This window comes from Ctenopharyngodon idella, chromosome 23 (genome assembly GCF_019924925.1).
Source record: "Ctenopharyngodon idella isolate HZGC_01 chromosome 23, HZGC01, whole genome shotgun sequence".
Classification (NCBI taxonomy): Eukaryota; Metazoa; Chordata; class Actinopteri; order Cypriniformes; family Xenocyprididae; genus Ctenopharyngodon; species Ctenopharyngodon idella.
Genome location: NC_067242.1, coordinates 11,774,545 through 11,796,358, shown reverse-complemented (window position 1 = coordinate 11,796,358; position 21,814 = coordinate 11,774,545). Strand labels below are relative to the sequence as shown.

General features: G+C 38.5%; 2 protein-coding genes across 10 annotated transcripts in view; both read left to right on the top strand.

Moving 5' to 3' along the window:
* The first annotated feature begins 4,270 nt into the window (after window positions 1-4,270).
* On the top strand, window positions 4,271-5,740 carry prmt6 (protein arginine methyltransferase 6). Its single transcript, XM_051882611.1, has one exon. The coding sequence runs from the start codon at window positions 4,315-4,317 to the stop codon at window positions 5,380-5,382; it is 1,068 nt and encodes a 355-aa protein (XP_051738571.1). The 5' UTR covers window positions 4,271-4,314; the 3' UTR covers window positions 5,383-5,740.
* Window positions 5,741-12,569: 6,829 nt separating this feature from the next.
* Window positions 12,570-21,814, top strand: part of ntng1a (netrin g1a) — a 97,230-nt gene continuing 87,985 nt past the window's right edge. For 8 of the 9 annotated variants that reach the window (XM_051882092.1, XM_051882086.1, XM_051882083.1 and 5 more), the window contains exon 1: window positions 12,570-12,831. The gene's annotated coding sequence lies outside the window, so the exon portion shown is untranslated. Of the gene's footprint in view, window positions 12,832-14,236; window positions 15,049-21,814 lie in introns of those variants that run through there. The other variant, XM_051882084.1, reaches the window with a different exon arrangement.

Below are 21,814 nucleotides of genomic sequence, written 5' to 3'. Positions count from 1 at the left end.
CCAGTACGACAGTGGGCAGATTGGCAGGCGGTACTGCCCGCAGGCCTGACGCTGATGGAGAGCCACACACGATGGTCAGGCAGGTGACAGGTTCAGTCCTGCTGTCAGCACTTAGGATTTCCCCATAGGCACACGAATTCCGACAGCAACTGCCAAGAGTAGTGAGACGCACACACATTTGAAATACTCTTGTATGAGAGTGTGATTTCATAAAACTTTAACAGTCTTCTTTCGTTTGAACGGATTATAGGTTCACCTCCGGAGGCGTTGCATTGCTCATCAGTTTCAACCATTTATTGATGTGTTACCTCATGCATTGTTTTTAATATTGTTTTGCAAGTATTGTAATTTTGCCGTAATGCTGCATTTTAAATTGGTGGCGAGCAGTTAGCGCAACACAAAAAGGTCAACATGAATCTGGCAATGTTTTATTATGTTGGTTTAATGCTGTAGGCCTATATCGCGTTTGAAAATAACACAGACCTACCACAAACCTAACGGATAGTGTTAACAAAAGCAAAGATGACATTTGAGCTTGCTTTTACAAGTCTTTAATTGATAATCTGCCCCACATAATTTGTGTTAAAAAGAATAAAAGTTGTTGGTGTTTTACTGCCACTAGTAGACGTTTTAGCTGGAAACTGCAGTGAATTGTATGTAGGCCTATGTGTTGTTGTTTTTTTGGGAGTTTTGCAAAAATGTAAGTAAAGGCCTGTTTTTCCATTTAGCCTAGGCTGTTAAAAGGGACCTATAATGCCACTTTTACAAGATGTAATACAAGTCTCTGGTGTCTCCAGAATGTGTCTGCAAAGTTTCAGCTCAAAATACCCCACAGATCATTTATTATAGCTTGTCAAATTTGCCCCTATTTGGGTGTGAGCAAAAACATGGCATTTTTGTGCGTGTCCCTTTAAATGCAAATGAGCTGCTGCTCCCAGCCCGCTTTCCAAAAGAGGGCGGAGCTTTAACAGCTTACGCTTCGGTTGCTTAACAACAACAAAGCTGGAGAATCTCACGCAGCCAAAATGATGATTGTCAGTAACGGTGTTCAGCCTTACATTGTTCAAACCGGAGTCTGACACTGATGGAGAGACTCAGGAAGAAGTTACAACTTTTAGAATGCAACTGGACGTTTCTGAATGGTTAGTCGATAAATTTATGTAGTTGCTGTGGAGTTGATTCAGCTCATCGACTAGCATGTGCCGTCATGTTAATGTTTTGTTCAAATCCAGCATTGAATTGACCCTCATTTGTGAAGCAGTCCGGTGTAAAATAATGGCATGGTAACAACACTCTACTACAACAGCTCTTCCTCTTCTCTAAAGCAGCCCAACATGGCTTCACCCACTTTGCTGCATGTTCTCAAGGGCAGGGTTTATGTAAATTTTAGGGTTTGTGATGTCACTAACCCGGGAAGTAACTTGTTGTAGTCCCTACCAGCCATTTGTTGTAGTCTTTAAACAGAGAATTCTATAAAAGAAAATATCTCCCTTTGTATTGAACTTTGAGCGACATAACTTTGCAGATGATTTTTATGCTCTAACAGCAACATTACACACTAACTAAAGTTAAAAAAGTGAAATCATAATCAACCACCTCTTTAAAAATACTGCATTTGAACAATTTGTACAATAGCACATCATCCCCTCAGAAAAGGCCAAAAAGCAGACAACATTATTGTTTTATTCAACTGAAAGAAACATTTTGACTGACTGTTGCACAGGTTGCTTCCAAAGATTTGAATGTGCTTGCTGCTTCAGATAGGAATCAAATTCGTGCTGGAAGGGTGGCACTGCTACAACTGAATCAAACCACCAATACACTGCAGTGATTGCGACTTCCCCTTCTAGTTTCATCCTTTCAGCAGACTTATCACATGTCCTCACCCTTAACTGATCCAACCAAACAAGATTCAGCAGGCGGATTGGAAACAACATGAGCCACCCAGGAAAAATCTGCTTGAGCTGTGTTATCAAATGTTTTCAGGACATCCTTCATTGTCCAAAGTGATTTGGTTTCCCGCTGTTACACTCATGCTTGAACAACCAGTCTCTTCCCTTTGCAGAAGCCACCATCTTTCTGCTCTGAAATTATCTCAGGCTTTCCAGACATGTTTCAGGACCACTGAGCAAAGTCTCTTCCTTCGTTGCCAGTCCATCCCCTTCCAATCAGCTCAGAGTCTGTGCTTTAGATGGGCAAACAGTGATGTGCAATTTTAATTAAAGCGAGATCAGGTGCCAATATCTGTGCAAACACTGAGTTTTTTTTTTATTTTCCAATCATTTCAGAATGTTTAAAAACATTCAGAGGATGTGGAAATTGTGTGTTATCATAGCAAGGACTCAAAACTACCCAAGGGAGATATGGAAAGAGAGACAAACAGTGGAAGGAATTTTGAAAAACAGCACATTTTAATACACTTTTCCTCAATTGGTCAAAAGTGGGCCGCAGGTTACAGACAGCAGGTGGAGAAAAACAATGCGAAATAGCAAAATTAAATACCTTTATAAACTTTTTAAAAGGATTAGAAAATGTTTCCAATATCTTTTGTAGATATCCATAATGTTTTACTTCTATGTGACATATATACAAGTATTCAAAGAGGACAGGAATTGATTGGACAGTGCAATTGAGCATTACCAGAATGGAGCCAGACTAAATGCTAGTTTGCTGAAACAATACCTAAATGGCTATTTGAGTGGTTAACATTACTGCACATGACCTATTGCACAGATGCATTGTTCACAATATGACAATTAACATTCATTAAAAAAGTAAATAGGGTCCATTTTGATTTCATATTCAGTCGCAATGAATCAGAAGTTGTGACTGATCTTTTTTTCTGTATTGTGATGCACATCCAAGCGTAACAGATTATCAAAAAAGAAAAAATGTAGAGAGGGGACTTGGCTCTATGTATCGGTTATTGATTGGATTTTCAGATGTGGGCGTTGCACTCAAAAATGGAGACTGAGGGGGCAGAAATTAACCAGACTAAATGATTAAAGAGGTCTGTTGTTCGAAATTATGACATTTTGAAACATTACAAGGTCACTTTTTTATGAAACATATAGGCCTACATGCATGAATCATTAACAATAAGATCTATAAAATGCATTTAGAAAATAGAAATGGTGAATACTAATTTCATGCCAACTTTAAGTTTTCTTTAAGCTGCATGAATATGCATTTCATTCAAAATGTTTTTTTCTGTGCTATAGCTCGCATGTAAACGCCATTGTCCCTGCATGATATTTAAATTTTCTGTTAAAAGAAATGTTTGTAAGTGTCATTTATTAAAAGATAATGTGCATCCTTGTCCTATGACTTCCTACTCCATGAGTTCAACCTGAGGACAATGCTGAAAAAAGGCCAGATCTTATAATCCAACCGTGAACATTTATCACCATAGATAAAGCAGAAGAAATCATAAAACACACTGTATTCAAGAGGAATAGCCTGCTGTCAGTGTGTAGCCTTTAGCGTGCAAGGAGAGAGTGACGGCCCAGGGTGAGGCAGTGCTATTTTATTAAGGTTAAAAGCAGATCATGCTATCCGTCATGGTGGAAAATGCGGTTTGGCTCAGACGGAGCCCTGGTGTTATGTTAGTACGGCTACAGCTGGGCACAGTCAGTTTAAACAGCTGTCCTGGAACTACTGCCAAACAGGCAGACAGCAGTGCTAACACCCACTGTAAAAAATATGAGAATTTATCACGCTTAATCCATTTATTTGTGTGGGCCAGCATGCAGTATTAACTTAAATATCCCCATGGATATTGTGACAAACAAGTGTTAGTAATCGAACATTCATCTTGCATAGGTCTATATCAGGAATTTCTTGATATACTTTGTCACTTATATAGTATACAGTGTTTCCTCACTCTATCTCTCACAATAATGTTTATATATAACAATAATTATAGTCTATTTAACACAAACTAACCTGAAAAAATCACTATTTGGTTTATTTATGAATTATGAGATTGTCTCTGTATGTTTTGAAGGGAGGTTTGTCACATTAACTAACCTCTTGGAGGCAAAACTATTGTAAACGACAGCAAAGAAAGCTCCCAGAAATGTATATAAGAAAATAACATATCATTCATTAACCTACATTTAATTTTAATGAAAAAAAAAAAAAAAAAAACGTTCTATTAAGAATATCTGTCCACTCATGGGAAGTGTAGTTCATTTCAAAACCAATTCTCGTTCTTTCCGATGAACACTGACGTGTTTAAAAACTACGTTTCCCATGATGCCCTTCGAGTTGCGTTTCAGAAACGGAAGCTACTTGGGAAAAAATTAAATACGCATGGCAAACTTGGGGAAAATGTCACAGCACGGTACCAAGAAAAGAAAACTAGACCGGAGTACAGAGGATTACATGTACTTTGACAGCTACTCCGATGTCACCATTCACGAAGAGATGATTGCAGACACTGTGCGCACTAACACGTACAGAATGGGCATTTTTAAAAACAGTAAGTCAATAGAAGGGAAAGTGGTGCTTGATGTGGGAGCCGGTACCGGCGTCTTGAGCTTATTCTGTGCGCAAGCGGGTGCCAGGAAGGTTTATGCAGTCGAAGCGAGCTCGATTGCCGATCAGGCTGTGAGAATCGTCAAACTGAATCAGATGGAAGACAGAATCGAAGTCATTAAAGCTACACTAGAGACGATCGAACTGGCCGAACAGGTGGATGTGATTGTCAGCGAGTGGATGGGCTACGCGCTCCTCCACGAATCCATGCTGAACTCTGTGATTTTTGCCCGGGATAAGTGGCTCAAACCCGGTGGCCTCATATTACCGTGCCGGGCGGATCTTTACATCGCTCCCATAAACGATCTGGTGGTGGAGGGCAGGTTGAATTTTTGGAGCACCGTTAAAGGACAGTACGGCGTGGACATGTCCTGCATGACCGACTTTGCCAGGAAGTGCATCATGAACAAAGACATCACTGTGAATCCGGTGACTGTGGAGGATGTGCTCTCCCACCCGTGCAAGTTTGCCGAGCTGGATTTGAACACGGTCACACTCGAACAGCTCAAAGATGTGAGGGGCGTGTTCAGCTGCCAGTGTTTCGGCTCGTCCTCTATCCACGCCTTGTGCGTGTGGTTCACCGTGACTTTCCCCGCTGAGGAGAAGGCCCTGGTGCTCTCCACATCTCCATTCAAACCAGAGACTCACTGGAAACAGGCTGTGCTGTATCTGGATGATGCTGTGGATGTGATGCAGGACACTAAAGTTGACGGGGAGATCAGTTTGTATCCCTCCGAGGAGAATTCTAGACACATATGCATCCGCGTGGACTATGTGATAGGCGAACAGAAAAAACACTCCAAAACTTTTTCTATTCCTGATCAGTATTTAGAAGTTAAATAGAAGTTTGGCCATTATATATTTTTTAGTTATTTACCTAGTCAAAAACATGAAGGAATGCTAATGGATTTTATGGTAATTTTGAATTTTTCTTTTTGTAATCAAAGAAACGTTAAAAATAATAAGAGTCTTGCTGGATGCAATACAATAAGATTAGATTCAAATTATGGTAATATATAATAATTCATTCCATTAGCATTCCTTTTGGATTGACCCCCCACATGGTTTTCACAGAATGTCATACTTTTCACTATGAATTATTCCTTGAAATTGTTAAGTGTCTGGGGGAAAATCATGTTGAAACTCCTGTCTACGGACAGCACATATGCAAAGTTATACAAAATAAACGGTGCTTGCCTGAGCTCTGTAATTTTGCTTCTTGTGTAAAAAATATATGAAAAAAATGGAAGTGTTAAAACAATAATTCCAAATCATTCCACTTTTGTTAGGCCAGAGTATTGGAGGACATCAGGAACAACTGGCTATAATCTAATTCAGTTCCAAGATAAAGTTTAGGAAAGTAAAATATTTGCAAGTTTACGAGGTTAGGTTAGATAATTGGCTCTGGGTTTGCTGGTGACCCAACACTTCTTGTGCAAAAGTGATTTTATTGGTATTACAGTACCACAACAAAAGCTGAATAGGAGAATTGACACTTGGAAATGTATAAACAACAAGGGAAATGTGATTTATCAGCCACTGAGCCAGATATTGTGTTAGTTTAAAGTGTAATTTTGCCGATTTTCAACCCACTTTGTATCGTTACAATGTTGGTAATATATACAAATGAACAATGCTTACTTGTTTTCCATGTTACCTAGACCAAGAAATTCACGTTTATTTGTCAGCAAATCTTTTGATATAGCTCCAGGCATTTCATGAAATCTACAGATTATACTTATGCATTTTTGTATCCCTGCCCACGGACAGTCAGATTGACAGAGGGTTATTAAAGGGGACCTATTATGCCCATTTTTACAAGATGTAATTTAAGTCTCAGGTGTCCCCAGAATGTGTCTGTGAAGTTTCAGCTTAAAATACCTCACAGATCATTTATAAATCCATGTTGTAAATACCCATTTCTGACTACAGTCAAGAACAGGCTGGTTTCGTGCATGTGCCTTTAAATGCAAATGAGCTGCTGTGCTCCGCCCTCTCTCTACGATCACAGATCCTGCCTCAATCGGATTCTCTGCCAAATATTAACAAGACATCTGCTTGGTTTTCATTATCATCTATACTGGATCACTCTCACGGATAGCATATTTCTGATTTCATCATTTGTATTATTTTCACGCGTTTTAAAGCTATATCAGTTTAAACATCTAATGGATCGTTTTCTGAGCGCACTTATCTGAAGCGCGCAAACAGACAGCTGGCTGTCAGACGTCAAGTCTCGTGAGTAACTTCTCTTTCACATTTTTTGTTTTGTTTAAACTGTCAAAAACACACAGTTCACAATAACACAGTCAGTTATGTCTGTGAATGTAAAGAGCAGGCAACGTTACAGAAATCGTATGTGTATATTAGATCTGTGGTGCATTCACTTCAAAAATAAAACTAATCCACTGCAGATTAGATGTAGGTAAATGAAGACTGTTATGTTCACTCTTACATCCGACAACAAAACATCTCAATTACTTACCAGTCATTGTTGTCGCTACAGCTGCTAGAGCGCGGAGAAAATGGTGGACAGTGTACAGCTCGCTGAGGGCTGAAACTATGGTAATGCAGGACTGTCAGTCAGCGGTCGTGGGCGGGGACTGTGGCTAATGTGACGTCACATTAGCACCATGGCTTAAAAACAGGTCGTTGGGAGGCACCACTTATGATTTTTGGGGATTTAAAAAAAGGAGTGGGTGGATTTTTATCACTATAGGGTGGTTGTGTACACACACTGCCAACACACATTTATGTCCAAACACCATGCAAAAGTGAATTTTGCATAATAAGTCCCCTTTAACAAAACAGTTATTGTAATGGGGTGTTCACACCAGACGCGACTTGCGCAAACAAATCGCGCTATGCACGCGTAGTTGGACGCTTGAACATTTTGAATTTACTCGCTTCATTCGCGTGTGATTCGTGAATTTGCGTCATGAGAGGGGCTTCTGCCAGGCGGCTCCAGTCTCGCTTCTGCACACTTCCTCTGAATAAACACATCAACTCGTCAGCGGGAAAGTAGTTGTAAAATACAGCGAATGAGCTCAATTTGCCGGCTTTAGCTAGCTTGTAGTCTCAATATGTATATACATATATATATAGCTCAAATTGAGTAAAGAGCGTTTTTTACAACTTACCAGATTGTCCGACCTCCTCGCTCACTTTCTTCCAAGCAAGATCCTTTTTATTCCTGTTTCTATAAAAGTATGAAGATGTATCATACAGTGATGATGATTTTGTCCTCCATTGTTGTTTCGGATTTCTGCCTCCTCTCGCTACGTCGTAATCACGTCACTACTAGAGCAAGCTCCTGATTGGTTAACGCGGCGCGTCAAACGCCCGAAACACTCTATTCACTCTGCATCATTCGCGCAAATCACGTCATCCGCGCCGCAGGATGTCTACTCGCGTCTTTGCGTTTACTTAACATGTAAATCACTCGCGCTTAACACTTCATTCGCGTCTGATGTGAACGCACCATAAGGGTAGGTTTCTAAAAATTGTAAAGTGCTTTGTCTACTCTTTAAACAGCATTATTATGGTAGTTTTTCCCCCTCAGTTTGGCCTAAAACACTGTGTTTTTGGTCATCCGGTTTGAAATGTTGACTTCAAACACAGAGGTTTTTCTGATTTTCTGTCTCGGTGTTTTCTCCATATTTACAATTCTCTACAGCCTTTAACCACTGCCTACAATGCTGCCTTCACTGGAATCCAAAAGTAACTCATTCCCGATAAACGTTTACTATTTGAATTTGTGCACCCGAGAACAATACAAGTCAACACCATTATTAACTAAAAGTTTGCTAAGAAGTATTTCCTACTAAAGCAAGGTGGTATTTGACTGTGGTATGCGTATCCAAAGCAGACTGGTGGGAGGGGCCTTGGATGGCAACATTCTCAATGCATTATGTGTGTTGAAGTTTTCATAGATATTTGGCAAGACAGCAGCCTTTTTTCTCTGTTTTCTGTAGTGAAGTATCACCGGTTTCAATTTTTTCCCCCGCCTTTCTACTGTATAGGCAGCCAAGTTTTATTGAAAGCCCATTTTGCCAGCGGTGAAGTATCCCTTCACCAAAGGCCCACTGAAATGCCTTGGAATGTGTAGAACTATTCAATGTGTTGATGTAATTTCCACTTAAACAGGAAGACAGGGCGGGACATATCGAACAGCTCCTCCCCTTTTTAAAAAATAGCCAATAGCGTTTCATTTATATCACAGTTCGGCCAGAGTCCCTGAGCTCAATAAAGCTGCAGTTTCCTCCTAATCTCCTCCATATCGCTTTAAAATACAGCATTCTGTGCAGAATTCAAATGGGTCCGATACATTTTCTGATATGCATGACTTGCGCATATGATCTGCTCTGTGCTATCGTATGTCAACAAAATCACTGATTCTTATTGGTGGAAGTGAGAGACTGTAAGTTTTGAATGCTTATGTCTTCTAAATGTGAATTTTGTCATTGTTTTGGAGCACACTAGATTAAATGAACAATGTGTAGTCTTTCTCCATGTTTTTGCTCCTGGATATCCCGGTTTATTTTTTCAGGAAAAGTCTGCTGGATGAAGCTAAACAGTAAGACTAACATATTCATACTAAAAGCCAAAAAACTTCAATTTTGATTTAATGGGGACTTTAAGTTATATTATCAGGTGACCTCTCTCTATAAGTTTAATTGGGTGCACATTCTTTGACGTTAACAACAAATTATATTGGAGGCGTTTTATCCTACCTTTTGATAAACGTACTGTCTTTTGCATTTTTTTGAATAATGCATGATTACCAATAGCCAATTGATATTAAAGTTACCCAATAAACACATTTCATGACCAATGGGTACTGAATTGTGCATAACTTTATCTCAGCCTTATCTTTACAGTGGCCTTGGCACAATTGAATTTGTATATGCTGATCTTGTGGCAGTGGAATCCATTGAGAACTAATTTCTCATTTGTTGTATGTATTATCTTAAGCTCAATTAACTATTGTTGCAATCATCTTTAGTTTTTAACCTGTGATTCGGATTACTATTGAATGCATTTTTGGATGCAAAAAGTCACTAATCCTCAAAATCACAGGGAGTCATTTGTTGCAAAGTAAATTCATTTTCTTTCTATTTATGTGAGCTCATGTCATGTCATGATTAATTGGAACAATCTCTCATTAACATGCTTTCAAAGACATGCTTGATTTGATGTATTCCATTTAATACCAATAGATCAAAATATCTTCTCATATTTAAGAATTAAATGCAATTAATTGAATCCTGCTATTAATAGATGTGTAGACAGTAAGGAGCAAATTAAATCAGAGCTGTGTCTCTGTCTCCTAGACAGCCTCAATGAGTTTTATCCACAAAGGCGTATCATTTTATCCAATACATCCCCCTGGTATGCTAATGATGTTACTGTAAATAAACCAGGGGAAATCATTTGCCGCCTGCCAGTTACAGTAACCAATATTTTTGATTCGTGAGAAGACAAATTGGAAGCATGTTATTGACAAATCCTAATTTAGAAGACCAGATCCCAAGGCACTGGGCGGATCTCCATGGCCAAGTGACAATTTGTCATCATTATCATTAGCAGGCCAGTTTGCTTTCATTAACATGGTGACATGGTGTGATATCTGCCCTCATGTGGACTTTAAAAGGCAGTAGATTTAATGAACAGCAGCTAAAAACAAATTTTAATTTCGAGGGGTTATTATGTTTACTGTAGATTTGAGGGTTTGTGGGTTTTTCATTGTTTGATGAGATCACTTTTGGAGGAACATCATCTGCTGCTGATATTACCCTTCCATGTCAGTAAACTTAAAATGAGGCTAAAGATTAAATATAAAAATGTATGATTATGGTGCTCAGTTTTAAATGTGTTGAAAAGTTCCAGGCTTAAAACGTGAATGATGCTTTGTCACATACATCTCACAAGATGGCTTTGAAAATCACTGTTAAGTGACACATTTTCTTTGCAGTGCTTATCATTTTTAGCAGAGGTTAGTGATAACATGCCATATTTTTTTTTTCCCCCTAAAAATGTTATTTATGAAGTTTACCCTAAAATCAAAATTGTTTTCATTTTGCTTACCCTTGTGTCATTCCAAACCTGCATGTCTTCTGTTGAACAAAAAGGAACATATTTTGGGGAAAAAGTCTGTTTTTTTTCTTTTTTTATATTAAATGAAACTGAAAATGAATGGGGTACAATATTATTTGCTGTCGATGTTTTTGTGTTCCATGGTTTGGCTTAAAGGGATAGTTCACTCAAAAATGTAAATTCTGTCATCATTCACCCTCAAGTTGTTCCAAACCTGTATGAATTTCTTTCTTCTGTTGAATACAAAATTAGATATTTTGAAGAATGTTTATAACCAAACAGGTGACAGACCCCATTGACTTCCATAGTATGACAAAAATACTGTTTGGTTACCGACATTCTTCAAAATATCTTCTTTTGTGTTTAGCAATTCAAACAGGTTTGGAACAACTTGAGGCTGAGTAAATGATGACAGAGTTTTCATTTTTGATTGAACTATCCCTTTAATACAGTATTTCGATTAGCAAAGTTCTACTTTAAACATGGTCATAAAGAGAAAATGTTCTTTCTTTTAAAAATATGTTTCTAGGTTTTGTAGGGTTGAATTTTATAAGTCTTTTATAGGTCACAATAAATCAAAGTGTAAGCAATTTATTGGAGAATCAGAAGAAGAATTAGTCTTAATTTTAACGTGCTATTGTCTACTTAAGGGTTGAACCATCTGTGGAAACATCTCACTTCGTAGTGATTTCTCTTCATATTTCTTACCATGTGACAGATATGCGCTGGACGGAACAGATGAAACTCAATACTCTCCTCAGATGTGAGAGACAGTGATGAGCCACATGAGAGGCAGTCATCAATTTTCAGATAACTGAAGGTATGACAGCACTGAAGGAAACACAGGCTGCATCTCCTACTGGCTGATGCAGTCATGTGATTGTCTGTCCAAGTCAGTTGCGGCACCAGTGAGCTATTGAAGTTTATGATAGATTTTAAGATGCATGGCTGTGCGGAATATCAAATGGTAAACACATACAGCGGATGTGCACTGTCTGTGAAGGAAGGATATCAATTGATTTTTAAAGCGTGTGTTTAGGAGGCGCACAACAATTGGTGATATACATTATCTGCTTGTATAGATGGCCTTATTCTCACCAGTGTGTTTTTTTTTTTTTTTTTTTGTTTTTTGTTTACTTGCGTGATGATGATAAGCTGAAGTGATTTTTCGTCGCCCTAAAGGCTGTTTAGTGTATTTTTTACATGAATTACTCTATTCAGTAGTCTATGCAGTCACCTTCAATTTTGTTTTATGTAGACAAGCAGCATTTAGGTTTTCATAGCAGCGACTTGACCTCCCTGTCTGAACTAATGACTGAACACTTTTAGGTTAAATGGTCCATGACAGAAAGTTTATCTTCTTTCTCCATTGCTAAATTAGATGTGCAGGTGTGAATCAGGGACAAGTCACAGGAACAATATCCACATCATTTCATGCATGCAATAAAACATTTTAATCAAGTAATTTTTTTTTTTTTTGTCATTTATTTAGTTTGAGGACAACTATATTAAAGGACATACAACCTTTTTTCATTTCTGAATATGCAGTTATGATATGCAAAAAAAGTCTATTGTATGTCTATTGGAGTAGACAGATGACTTTTGACATTAGCAATGGTCTAAAAACCTCAAGAATTTAAGCTTCTAATTTATATATATATATATATATATATATATATTCATATGAATATATGACTTGGATAAAGTGTCCCAATCAACCTGAATTCACCATATATACATACTTTACATATATAAATAAATTTATTTGTATCACAATAGTGATAATATAACTATTGTAATGATTTACGTTTAATATGTTTAATCCATCTTTTTCAAGTCGCACCCACGACCATCCACCACATGTTGAATATAATCCCACCTTCCCAAGGCATCTCTACTGTCACATCCGCCTCAAAGAAATAAGTCTTCACCAAAACCTAACACTAAGCCGGAAAAGTGTTTCCTCGCCTTCGCATTTGTTTGCTGAGTTGTTTGACTCGCTGAAGTGCCATTTGTGCCTATGATTAGACCACCATTCTCCCGGAGCCGAGGACAGGAGTGGTCGCTTCTGAGTTCAGCTCCGCACCTGCGCGTCTCCAAGATGTCCCGATTGAAACCCGTCAAATATCGGTGTGCAAAATGAGATCTCTTCGCACTGTTCGGATTGACGCTTTGGATTGAAGCTTTTGAGTGAAGGTGAGAGCAATGAGGACTTTTTATCTCAATGCATGTATGGGTAATGGGTGCGTCTCGCCCAAACTTTTGATGTGCGTTAGGTGTTTTATGGGAAAACCACGGCTTGTCGGTGTTCTTAAAAGCATCATTCAAATGTAACTTACTTAATACGCGAATATAATACGAGTCTTATTGTCTACGGAACTGCTATTTTTTTTCCCCTAAATGGATGGTTTTATTCTCCTTCGCCTGCAGTGCGTAAAATCTGCCATGCGCTTTTGCGCACTTGTGTCTCTTTTTGATTATGGTTTTGACAGTAGATCTGGCTGGTGTGAAACTCTTTTTTTGTAAGTTGTTAAATTACTGTTACCTTTCTTTAGATATTACTCATAAACTGAAAAGGCTATCAATTTGTGTGTATGTCACGCATTGGCAATAATCTAGTTTATTGGTTTTCCATAAGGCTCTCTGACAGCAACTACATAAATGAGCATAGCTTGAACTCATTGACTCTTTATGAGATGAATGATTATCACTGGCTGTTTCTTTTTATCTTTGTAGTCCTCACACTCAGTGATGGTCCAGTTGACTTGCAACAGTAGTTTGTGGAGTATTTCCCACCATTTTTTTTAAGATGGTCTTTTCATAGTGCAAGTTTTAAATGCCATTAGTTAATTGCATATTGATAGGGTGCTTGAACTTAGCTACTGGCGGAAATTAAGTTGTTGCTTTGAGGGGGGGGGGGGGAAAAGGCCACATCAGATTGGAACATCAGCCTGAAAAGAATCAGTGTTTTGCAATACAGTTACTTTAGCGTCTCCAAACAGTAATAACTTTGCTTTATTTTTATAATAATTAATTTTATTTCTTTTTGGAATATTTCTACTTTATAGATGTTACCCCCTGCCTCTTTAGCTAAAATCCACAACATTTCCATTTCTTTTTTTAACTTTTAACTTTTCTCTGTAAAGTGAATATAATCATTTATGAGTAAATTCATTTTTATATTATATTTAATATTATCAGTTACCCTATATATTGATCATTTTAGTTGGTTAATTTAACATTTAATTAATATTAGGCTATTAAGAAAATATATGCGAAATTCTACTGCAGTTTTTTAAATAGAAAAGGCAGCTACATTTTATGTATCAGTATCATATTTCTTGTTGAATCTATATAATGGATTAGGCTACTGTACTTAATCACCACAGATAGAAGCTCTGGCATAATGTCTTAAGTAAATGCTACCTTTAGGACCCTGTGGATGGCATATCCTGCGTAGTATTTACAGTGAAGAGATCCTCATGATCAGACAAAAATATATAACTATCTGTAACCCATATCCCTCCACATTTGTTCGAATTAAAAAGGGGGACTGTTTTCTGTCCCGTTTGTGTCTTTGCTGAAGTCCCATCTGAGTTTTAAACTGCTGGGAGAGAGAGGGAGAGGATGAGCAGAAAACAGTGAGGGCTGAGTGGATGTGTAAAAGCAGAGAGTGTGTGTGGAGTGTCCAAGTGCGTAATCTTCCCCAGCCATCATTTCCCGCCGAACACTCGCGGTATATGCGCGTAAGGGAATGCGCGTGAGGATATTCGCGGCGCGCGCTGGTCTAATTGGTGCGATTCGTGTCTCGCTCACGACTAAAACGTCGAGGAAATAGTGAAAATATAACAAAAAAGAATAGAATTTTTCGTTATCCCCTCAAACAAGAAGGGAATCTCTTTTTTTGGATATAGGGCGGTTGAAAAAAGCCGTCAGGAGGAACGGACACTTGGCTATTCAAAGTTTAGTGAGGACGGTTATTGGCTCTGAGGTGATTGTCATGATGCTCACAAAAGAAAACACGATGAAGAAGGAGAAATTGTGGGATTTGTGAGTTTATATTGTTTGGGACACACGCAGAGGTTGAATTTATGCCCTTATTTATTTTGTTGGCACTGAAAACATTTCCTTTGAAGTTTACCTCAGAAATGTATGCTTCAGTAACGTCTCGCACTAGAAAGATGTGGCACGCGACTTAAGGAAAGATTGACGTGCCGCGAGCCACCTTTCAGTCGCTGTGTTTAGTCAGCCCGTTTAGGTAGGGTGGAGGTGGGGGAGATTCCGTTTTTCCCCGAACTCATCACATTAAGATTAACAATCCGTCTTTAAGAGGATCCTCTATGGTCATTCATGAACTTGTTGAACACCAAGCCCTACGCGGGACCCTTCATATCGAGAGTGAATCTCAATGACGTGAGTATTCCCCTTCCTTTTTTAAGTTTAGGTTGGTTTGTGTGAATATTTGTGCCATACGTTAGTTAATAGTTTACATCTAGTAATGTGGTTTCGCTGCAGCTTTAACTTTTTCCACAGCCTTCGTTTAAAGTCATTCAGAATAGTTTGTGGTTTATTGCCTAGTACTTTAACCGGACACCGACTTACAAGCTCTACTGTAACCTTGAAAGCGTTATATTTGTGATATACAAGTAGAAAACGTATGCGAACCGAATATGATTTCAGCACCTTGAACAGTGGACTTTCCTTTGATAGAGTGCGAATGGAAGCGCCCCCTTGCGGCCGAAATGGCGTTTTATTGTCTATGTATAGGTTGCTTTCACGCACGGTTAACTCGTACCTGCTATGCCCTAATTTGTGTTAATTCGTCAAAGTAGGCCACTTTGTTCAGTAGAAAACTTGTTTAAAATCTCTAAGAAATATTTCACACAATACTATTTCGATAATGGTTAGAAAATGCTGCTGAAGTGCGATTAGTGTAATGTCCGTATCTGGTTTATTTTGCATGTAGGCTACTGTATAAAAACATCAAACTAAATTAATAATGATAAACTTTAGTTTTTATTGGTGTTTTCTTGTTTACCTGTAACCGATTCAGGTTGTTTATTCGGGATTTTATGTTAGTTTCAGTGTATTTGATCTGAATCAGTTGAAATGGATTACTTAACAGAACTTAACTAATGTGACATGCGTTCCTGTTTAAACAATATTTTTGTAAATATGTTATGCATGCATGCTGCGTTTGTACATTTACAGCCTTTATACATTCATATACATTTAAATATAAAATATTGTTGCGATATAGATAGACAGATAGATAGATAGATGTCTGAATAGATTCTGACATAAAACATCACTCATTTTTAAAATAATCAGTCCATGTTGTCTTTACAATCTACTTTCATTCAGCCTTCATTTAAGAAAAAGACATAGGATAGTGGTTACGTTTGAGTCATGCCTTGTCCCAAAATATCTGTATGGTCAGTAGGGGAATAAGTATCAATCATCACCATCAGATGTTTATGAAATTATATCTCAGATTTAGCAGTATCACTCATGTAAGTATATGGAATGAAGAAATAATAGCATGCACTTGAGCTGTGAGCTTTAGTTCAGTGCAAAATTATTCTCAACTTCCCAAGATAATGATTTCAAGCTTCGTTCTCCAGTGGGATATTTTGAGCAGTCTGACATATCGCGACGAAAACTGAATGCCACAGCAGCCTTTTAGGAAAAGTATATTTAATAATGCATAACATGTTCCGATGTCGCAGCAAAGTGTGTGCTTGGCAGTGGAGGGTGATGTCTTGAGCGGAGGGGGAGAAGAAGGTCTGTGACAACACAAGCCTTATAGGGGCTTTTGTGTACAGAGATTGAGAAACAAACCCCTAAAGCTAAGCTGCACAACACAAATGGCATTGCTAGAGTCGAGAGTCGCCCTGTCAAGCATCCTGCGCCTTCACACATGAACAGAAAGTGACAGAACATGCTGAGGAGAGAGAAAGAAAGAGAGAATGAAGAGCAAGAGTGGGAGAAGTCAAGCCAGGTTTAGCAGCTGTGCTAAGGGAGATCCCTTTCTTCCGAGGCCAGGGACCTGTCTACTGCAGACAATCAGATTGCATTATGGGATAGGACGTCTGCCAGGTCCAGTAGCTCTCATGAAGTGTAGACAAACCTGTGCTTTGATTTTGCCTTGTACTGACAGGCTGAGTCACATGCAGCCATCATCATGCCTTCTGCTTGCAATTGCCACACATTACGATGAAAGAAATATCTTGCACCTGAATATTAGAAGAGGTGACATGGCGGAGTGGATGGTTGTGCTGTGGTTAAGTCTGGATTAGAGCAGAGATCATCAGACTCTGTGGGTGTATGTGTTGGGCTGTCATGTTAAGGGAAAACATACTCACTCCCTGCTGCACTGAATGTTTATTTATGAGACCTGTCATATTGGCAGGCTGTTTATGGTAGAATCACTGATCCCGTGCAGGCGGGCGCAGAAATCCCGAGAGCGCAGATCTCATCGAGCGCTGCACCTCCCTCTCTATCACAGGCTGAGACATGAATGGCAGAGAGAGAAATGTGGCGACAGGAGAAAAGGATTTGGGGATAGAAGATGGAGGCTGGTGTATAGAATTTGATATATAATGAAATTAAAAGCAGACATGTGTCTGTACTGGCAAGTCTAGTTTAGCAGGCCATCGTTTATGAGCACCTCTGAGGTTTAGACATGCAGGCATGCTTCAATAGCCCAGGGGACAAGATCGAAGTGGGCACCCAGAAAGGGAGGGGTGTGCTTCACGGCATTACATGGATGAGGAAATCTGAGCCTCTAGTTCTAGTCCTGTCAAGGTCATATGAAATCTGTGAATGATTTATCTGTTTAAATATAATATTAACACGTGGCTCACTGGTGAAGCTCTTAAATAGATATTCACCTGCGTGAAGGGACGCATGTTTGTCATGTGGCTTTAGGTTTGTTGACTGCAAGGAGGTCTTGTCCACCTGTGGGGGAAAGCAAATTCATTTCTATAGGTGCTATAAATTCGATTTTGCTATTTTTTTTTTTTTAAAGGACTTTCAAGTCTTGTTGGCTAAAGTTTTTACAGTTAAAGTAAATGAAGCAAAAATCCAGGCATATTTTTTTTTTTTTTTTTGCCAACTGAGTAAAGAAAGAAAGAAAGAAAAAAAACTGGTGAATATAAGCAATTCAGTGACAAAATGATAAAAGTCTCAGCATATTTTTTAAATACCGTTTTAAGTAAAGGGTAAAAAAAAGAGATGTATCTGAAAAAATGTCTGAAAATGACAGTGGAATGCTGCATGCACTTAGACTATTTCAAGGTCTGCTAAATAATATGTAATTATTTTCATTAATTCATATTCTTCCTGTTGGAACAAATAAAATCACCAGTAATGATTAATATTTCTTGTAGGGCTGTCAGGCGATTACATTTTTTTATCTAATTAATTATGTTGCGATTGAGTAATCTTATTAATTTCACAACAAATATGGCTGAGAAATTACTCCCAAAAGATAATTTAAAGTCATTATTGTCTAAAGCATCAAATAGACATTACAAAAAGTAGCTTCAGCAAGAAATATTTGATTTGATTCAATATAGAATTTATTACACATACTCTTTTGGACCATAAGGGTGAGTAAATAATGACTGAATTTTTTCATTTTTGGGTGAACTACACCTTTTTTTATTATTACTATGGAAATATGATTATTTTTTAAATGAAATTAAAGAGCCCGTCCACACGGATACGCGTTTAGATGTATACGTAAAAATTTTGTATCGTATCGCATTTCGTCCAGACGGATCTGGCGTTTTGGGAGTCTGAAACCGCTATTATTTGAAACGGGGTCCCAGAGTGGATAAATCTGAAAACGACACCCTTGCGTTTTCGTGTATACAACCAATCCGTATATTTTGTGAAACGATGATGTCATCACCCCACTTCTCGACCCTAGTCAGACACCGCTACGTCATGTAACAGCAACAACAACAGCAGTTGCGGACTTTATGCTTGTGTTCGTGCCGCAGAAGCTACAGAGCCTATTACTTTACTGAAGTAAATCTTTATTACTAAGCTTTACTTAAGTTTGTATATAGCACGCAAGGTTTATGCGCATGCTCCAAATCTTCTTCTCTGTTTTTAGTGTATCTCTGTGGCATAATTACAGCACCACATACTGGTCTGGCATGTATACTACATCGTTTTGAGTCGATTTCAGTGGTTTTGTGTGTATGCAGATATTTCTTGAGATGACGCCGTGTTTACAGAATTTTTTTTTAGAATGAGGAAAATAAAGATTGGATAGGGGAAGTTCTAGCTTCATATGGATGTGGCCATACTCTAAATAAGAAACTACAACTGCCAGTAGGTGGCTGTAAATGTCTTAATGATCAAGTCATTGAGTCATTTATTCATTTATTCGATACGTTCAAACAGCTGTTTCATTCAGGAGTGAAGTAAATCGTTCTCTTTATGACTGTTCCATTGAATCATTAGGCTTGTTCGACTTGTATTACATGTGCACTCGTGCAGCACTCGTGTGATATTGCACTCGTTACTCGTGTGATAAAGCTTAACTATATCATATGATGTACATATGAGACAAAACTCAAACGGGCATTTTTTGCCCCATATCTTGAATTTCAGGGACATTCTAATTACATTCTATAGGCTTCATCACGCAGTGAGTTATTTTGCCCTGCATCATATTCGTCATCAGTCAACAGTATGAAATGTCAGATGACCTACGTAGTTCTGGGGCGGGGCAAGTGCGTTAAATGTGTTAATAATTTTAACGTGTTATTTTTCACCGTAATTAATTAATCTAATTAAAGCGTTAAATCGACAGCCCTTATTTCTTGCAAAACAATTTTTTTCAAATTATAAGTTGCTGAATTGCTTGCTTTTACAGTTTTAGCTTCTTTTATTCATTTCACTGGCTAAAAAATCATCTCCAATCCCCATATAAAATTAATGTGTAACAATGTTCACCAGGATTTGTTTCCCCTCCATGCTAAACCAGGCCCCCAGCTGATGACGAATATGACTGCCCTGTAATGGTAGGATTAAACGATGAGATTGTTTGTGAATCCCCTCATCGGGGTCCCATGTTAAATACAATAGAAGCTAGATGAGGTGACCTGCCTCAGATCACCCCGCTCTGTGTCATAATGCATCCTGCACTCTGCGCCAGCCACATCACCGGAGGCAGCGCAGAATAATTAAGAGGACTCGTATATGGATCATGGAAAGTGATAACAAGCGGGCTTGTGTGATCTTTAATGTGCCCTAGACACTTATCCTCCCTGTATCTCTAATGGCTCATTACACTGTCCTCTTTTCCTCCCTCGTCACTCGTCTTTCTTTCTCCCTCAGTGCCTTGTTCCTGCACGTTTGGATTTTGTGTCTATCGAGAGCTGCATGCCAGAAGTTTGCCTTTTTATTTTTCTTATTTTTTTGGTCCCTGTCCTCAACATTACAGACGTTAAAGGATTAGTTCACTTCTGAATTAAAATTTCCTGATAATTTACTCATCCCCATGTCATCCAAGATGTTCATGTCTTTCTTTCTTCAGTCGAAAAGAAATTTAGGTTTTGAGGAAAACATTCCAGGATTTTTCTCCATATAGTAGACTTCAGTGGGGTACAACGGGTTGAAGGTCCAAATTGCAGTTTCAGTGCAGCTTCAAAGCGCTCTACATGATCCCAGATGAGGAATAAGGGTCTTATCTAGTGAAACGATCTGTCATTTTCAAAAAAAAAAAAAAAATGTATATACTTTTTAACCACAAATGCTCTTTTCGACTAAAGAAAGAAAGACATGAACATCTTGGATGACATGGGAGTGACTAAATTATCAGGAAATTTTAATTCAGAAGTGAACTAATCATTTAAGATGTCCCACCTACTCTTTCTCTCTTTGCTGTCTCCTTCTCTCCCTCACTGTCTCCTCACTGGCTCACTCTGTCCTTATTAAATCTGGACGAATCTAATCACGCCCTCCATCCATAGTTCTGGTCATTGTGATGGATGTGATGAGTTTTAATAAGACATGGCCGTCTTTAAGATTCATAAAAAACTGACCTTTTCCAATTCTGTTTGTATTCATTTTGATTAATCCATATGTTAAATGTCTAAGTTTTTGAAAATGTCTGTTTTTCTTTTTCCCTCTCTAATGCATATTTGAAGGCATGGTTTTGGTCTGGCTTTCATAACAGCTAATATGACTAATCTGTGCTTTTCAAAGTTTAAGTACATCTCCGATCCTAAAATATTTGCGCAAGTTCATTTATGATGATCTCTTTGATCCATTGGCACCAAACATCGTTTTATTTAGGCAGCTTTGGTCAACAGTCAGATTGTGATGTGATTTCATGCTCCATGTTTTTCTAATTGGAGATTAGGCTCTATTACAGACACCCCACTCACCCCCTGTTCTGTGACTTTACAGTGACAGCGATTGTGCAAATGATCCTTTCTGCACTAGAAAGTGCATGAGCTCTGCTCTGGTGAGAAAAGAGCTCCTGTCTGAGGGTGGTCCACTGCGAGACTGCACTGTGATCTGACTCACCACCCCAACTCGTTTGGGGCTCACAAGGTTAATTGATCACTGTGGGACTGGTGACGGGATGAGTGTGGGGTCAGCATCTGTATTGACTGGACAGACTGATTAACAAGCACTAAAACGCTCCTGGCCCCTGCTTTCAGAACGTTTGGTAAGTCGTCGTCAATTATCCTCCTGCCAGCCTCCATCAGGGGGAACTGGCAACCTTTGCTCTCTCTTCATTTTGTAGCTGCGCTGTGCAGAAACCGTGCTTTTGCGAAACGCACATGGACGACTCTAACTGCTCCGTATTGATTGCTCTTAGCAAGGGTTACGAACTGATTGAATCTAAGAAACATTTCATATTGGAGAAATGGTTACACAATGCGTGACAGGTTTATTGATTGTCTGAAAAACTGAATCTTCTGATGTTGTGACAATGAGCACATTTACAAGTACATACAACAAAACACTGATAACTATCAGAAATTGGCTCATTTATAAAAACCTGTTTAGATGCAAATCAATAAATCATTTTTTCATCAGCACCCATATATTCTGATTAAATAACTTTTTTGTTTTTTGCTAGCAACATATATTTTGCCAAAATGTTGCCCAATATTGTTTTGGAGGACAAAGCAGCTTCCATTGGAAT

Bases quoted from the DNA above. Each gene is read 5' to 3' on its own strand.
- prmt6 (XM_051882611.1), top strand. From the start codon at position 4,315: ATGGCAAACTTGGGGAAAATGTCACAGCACGGTACCAAGAAAAGAAAA.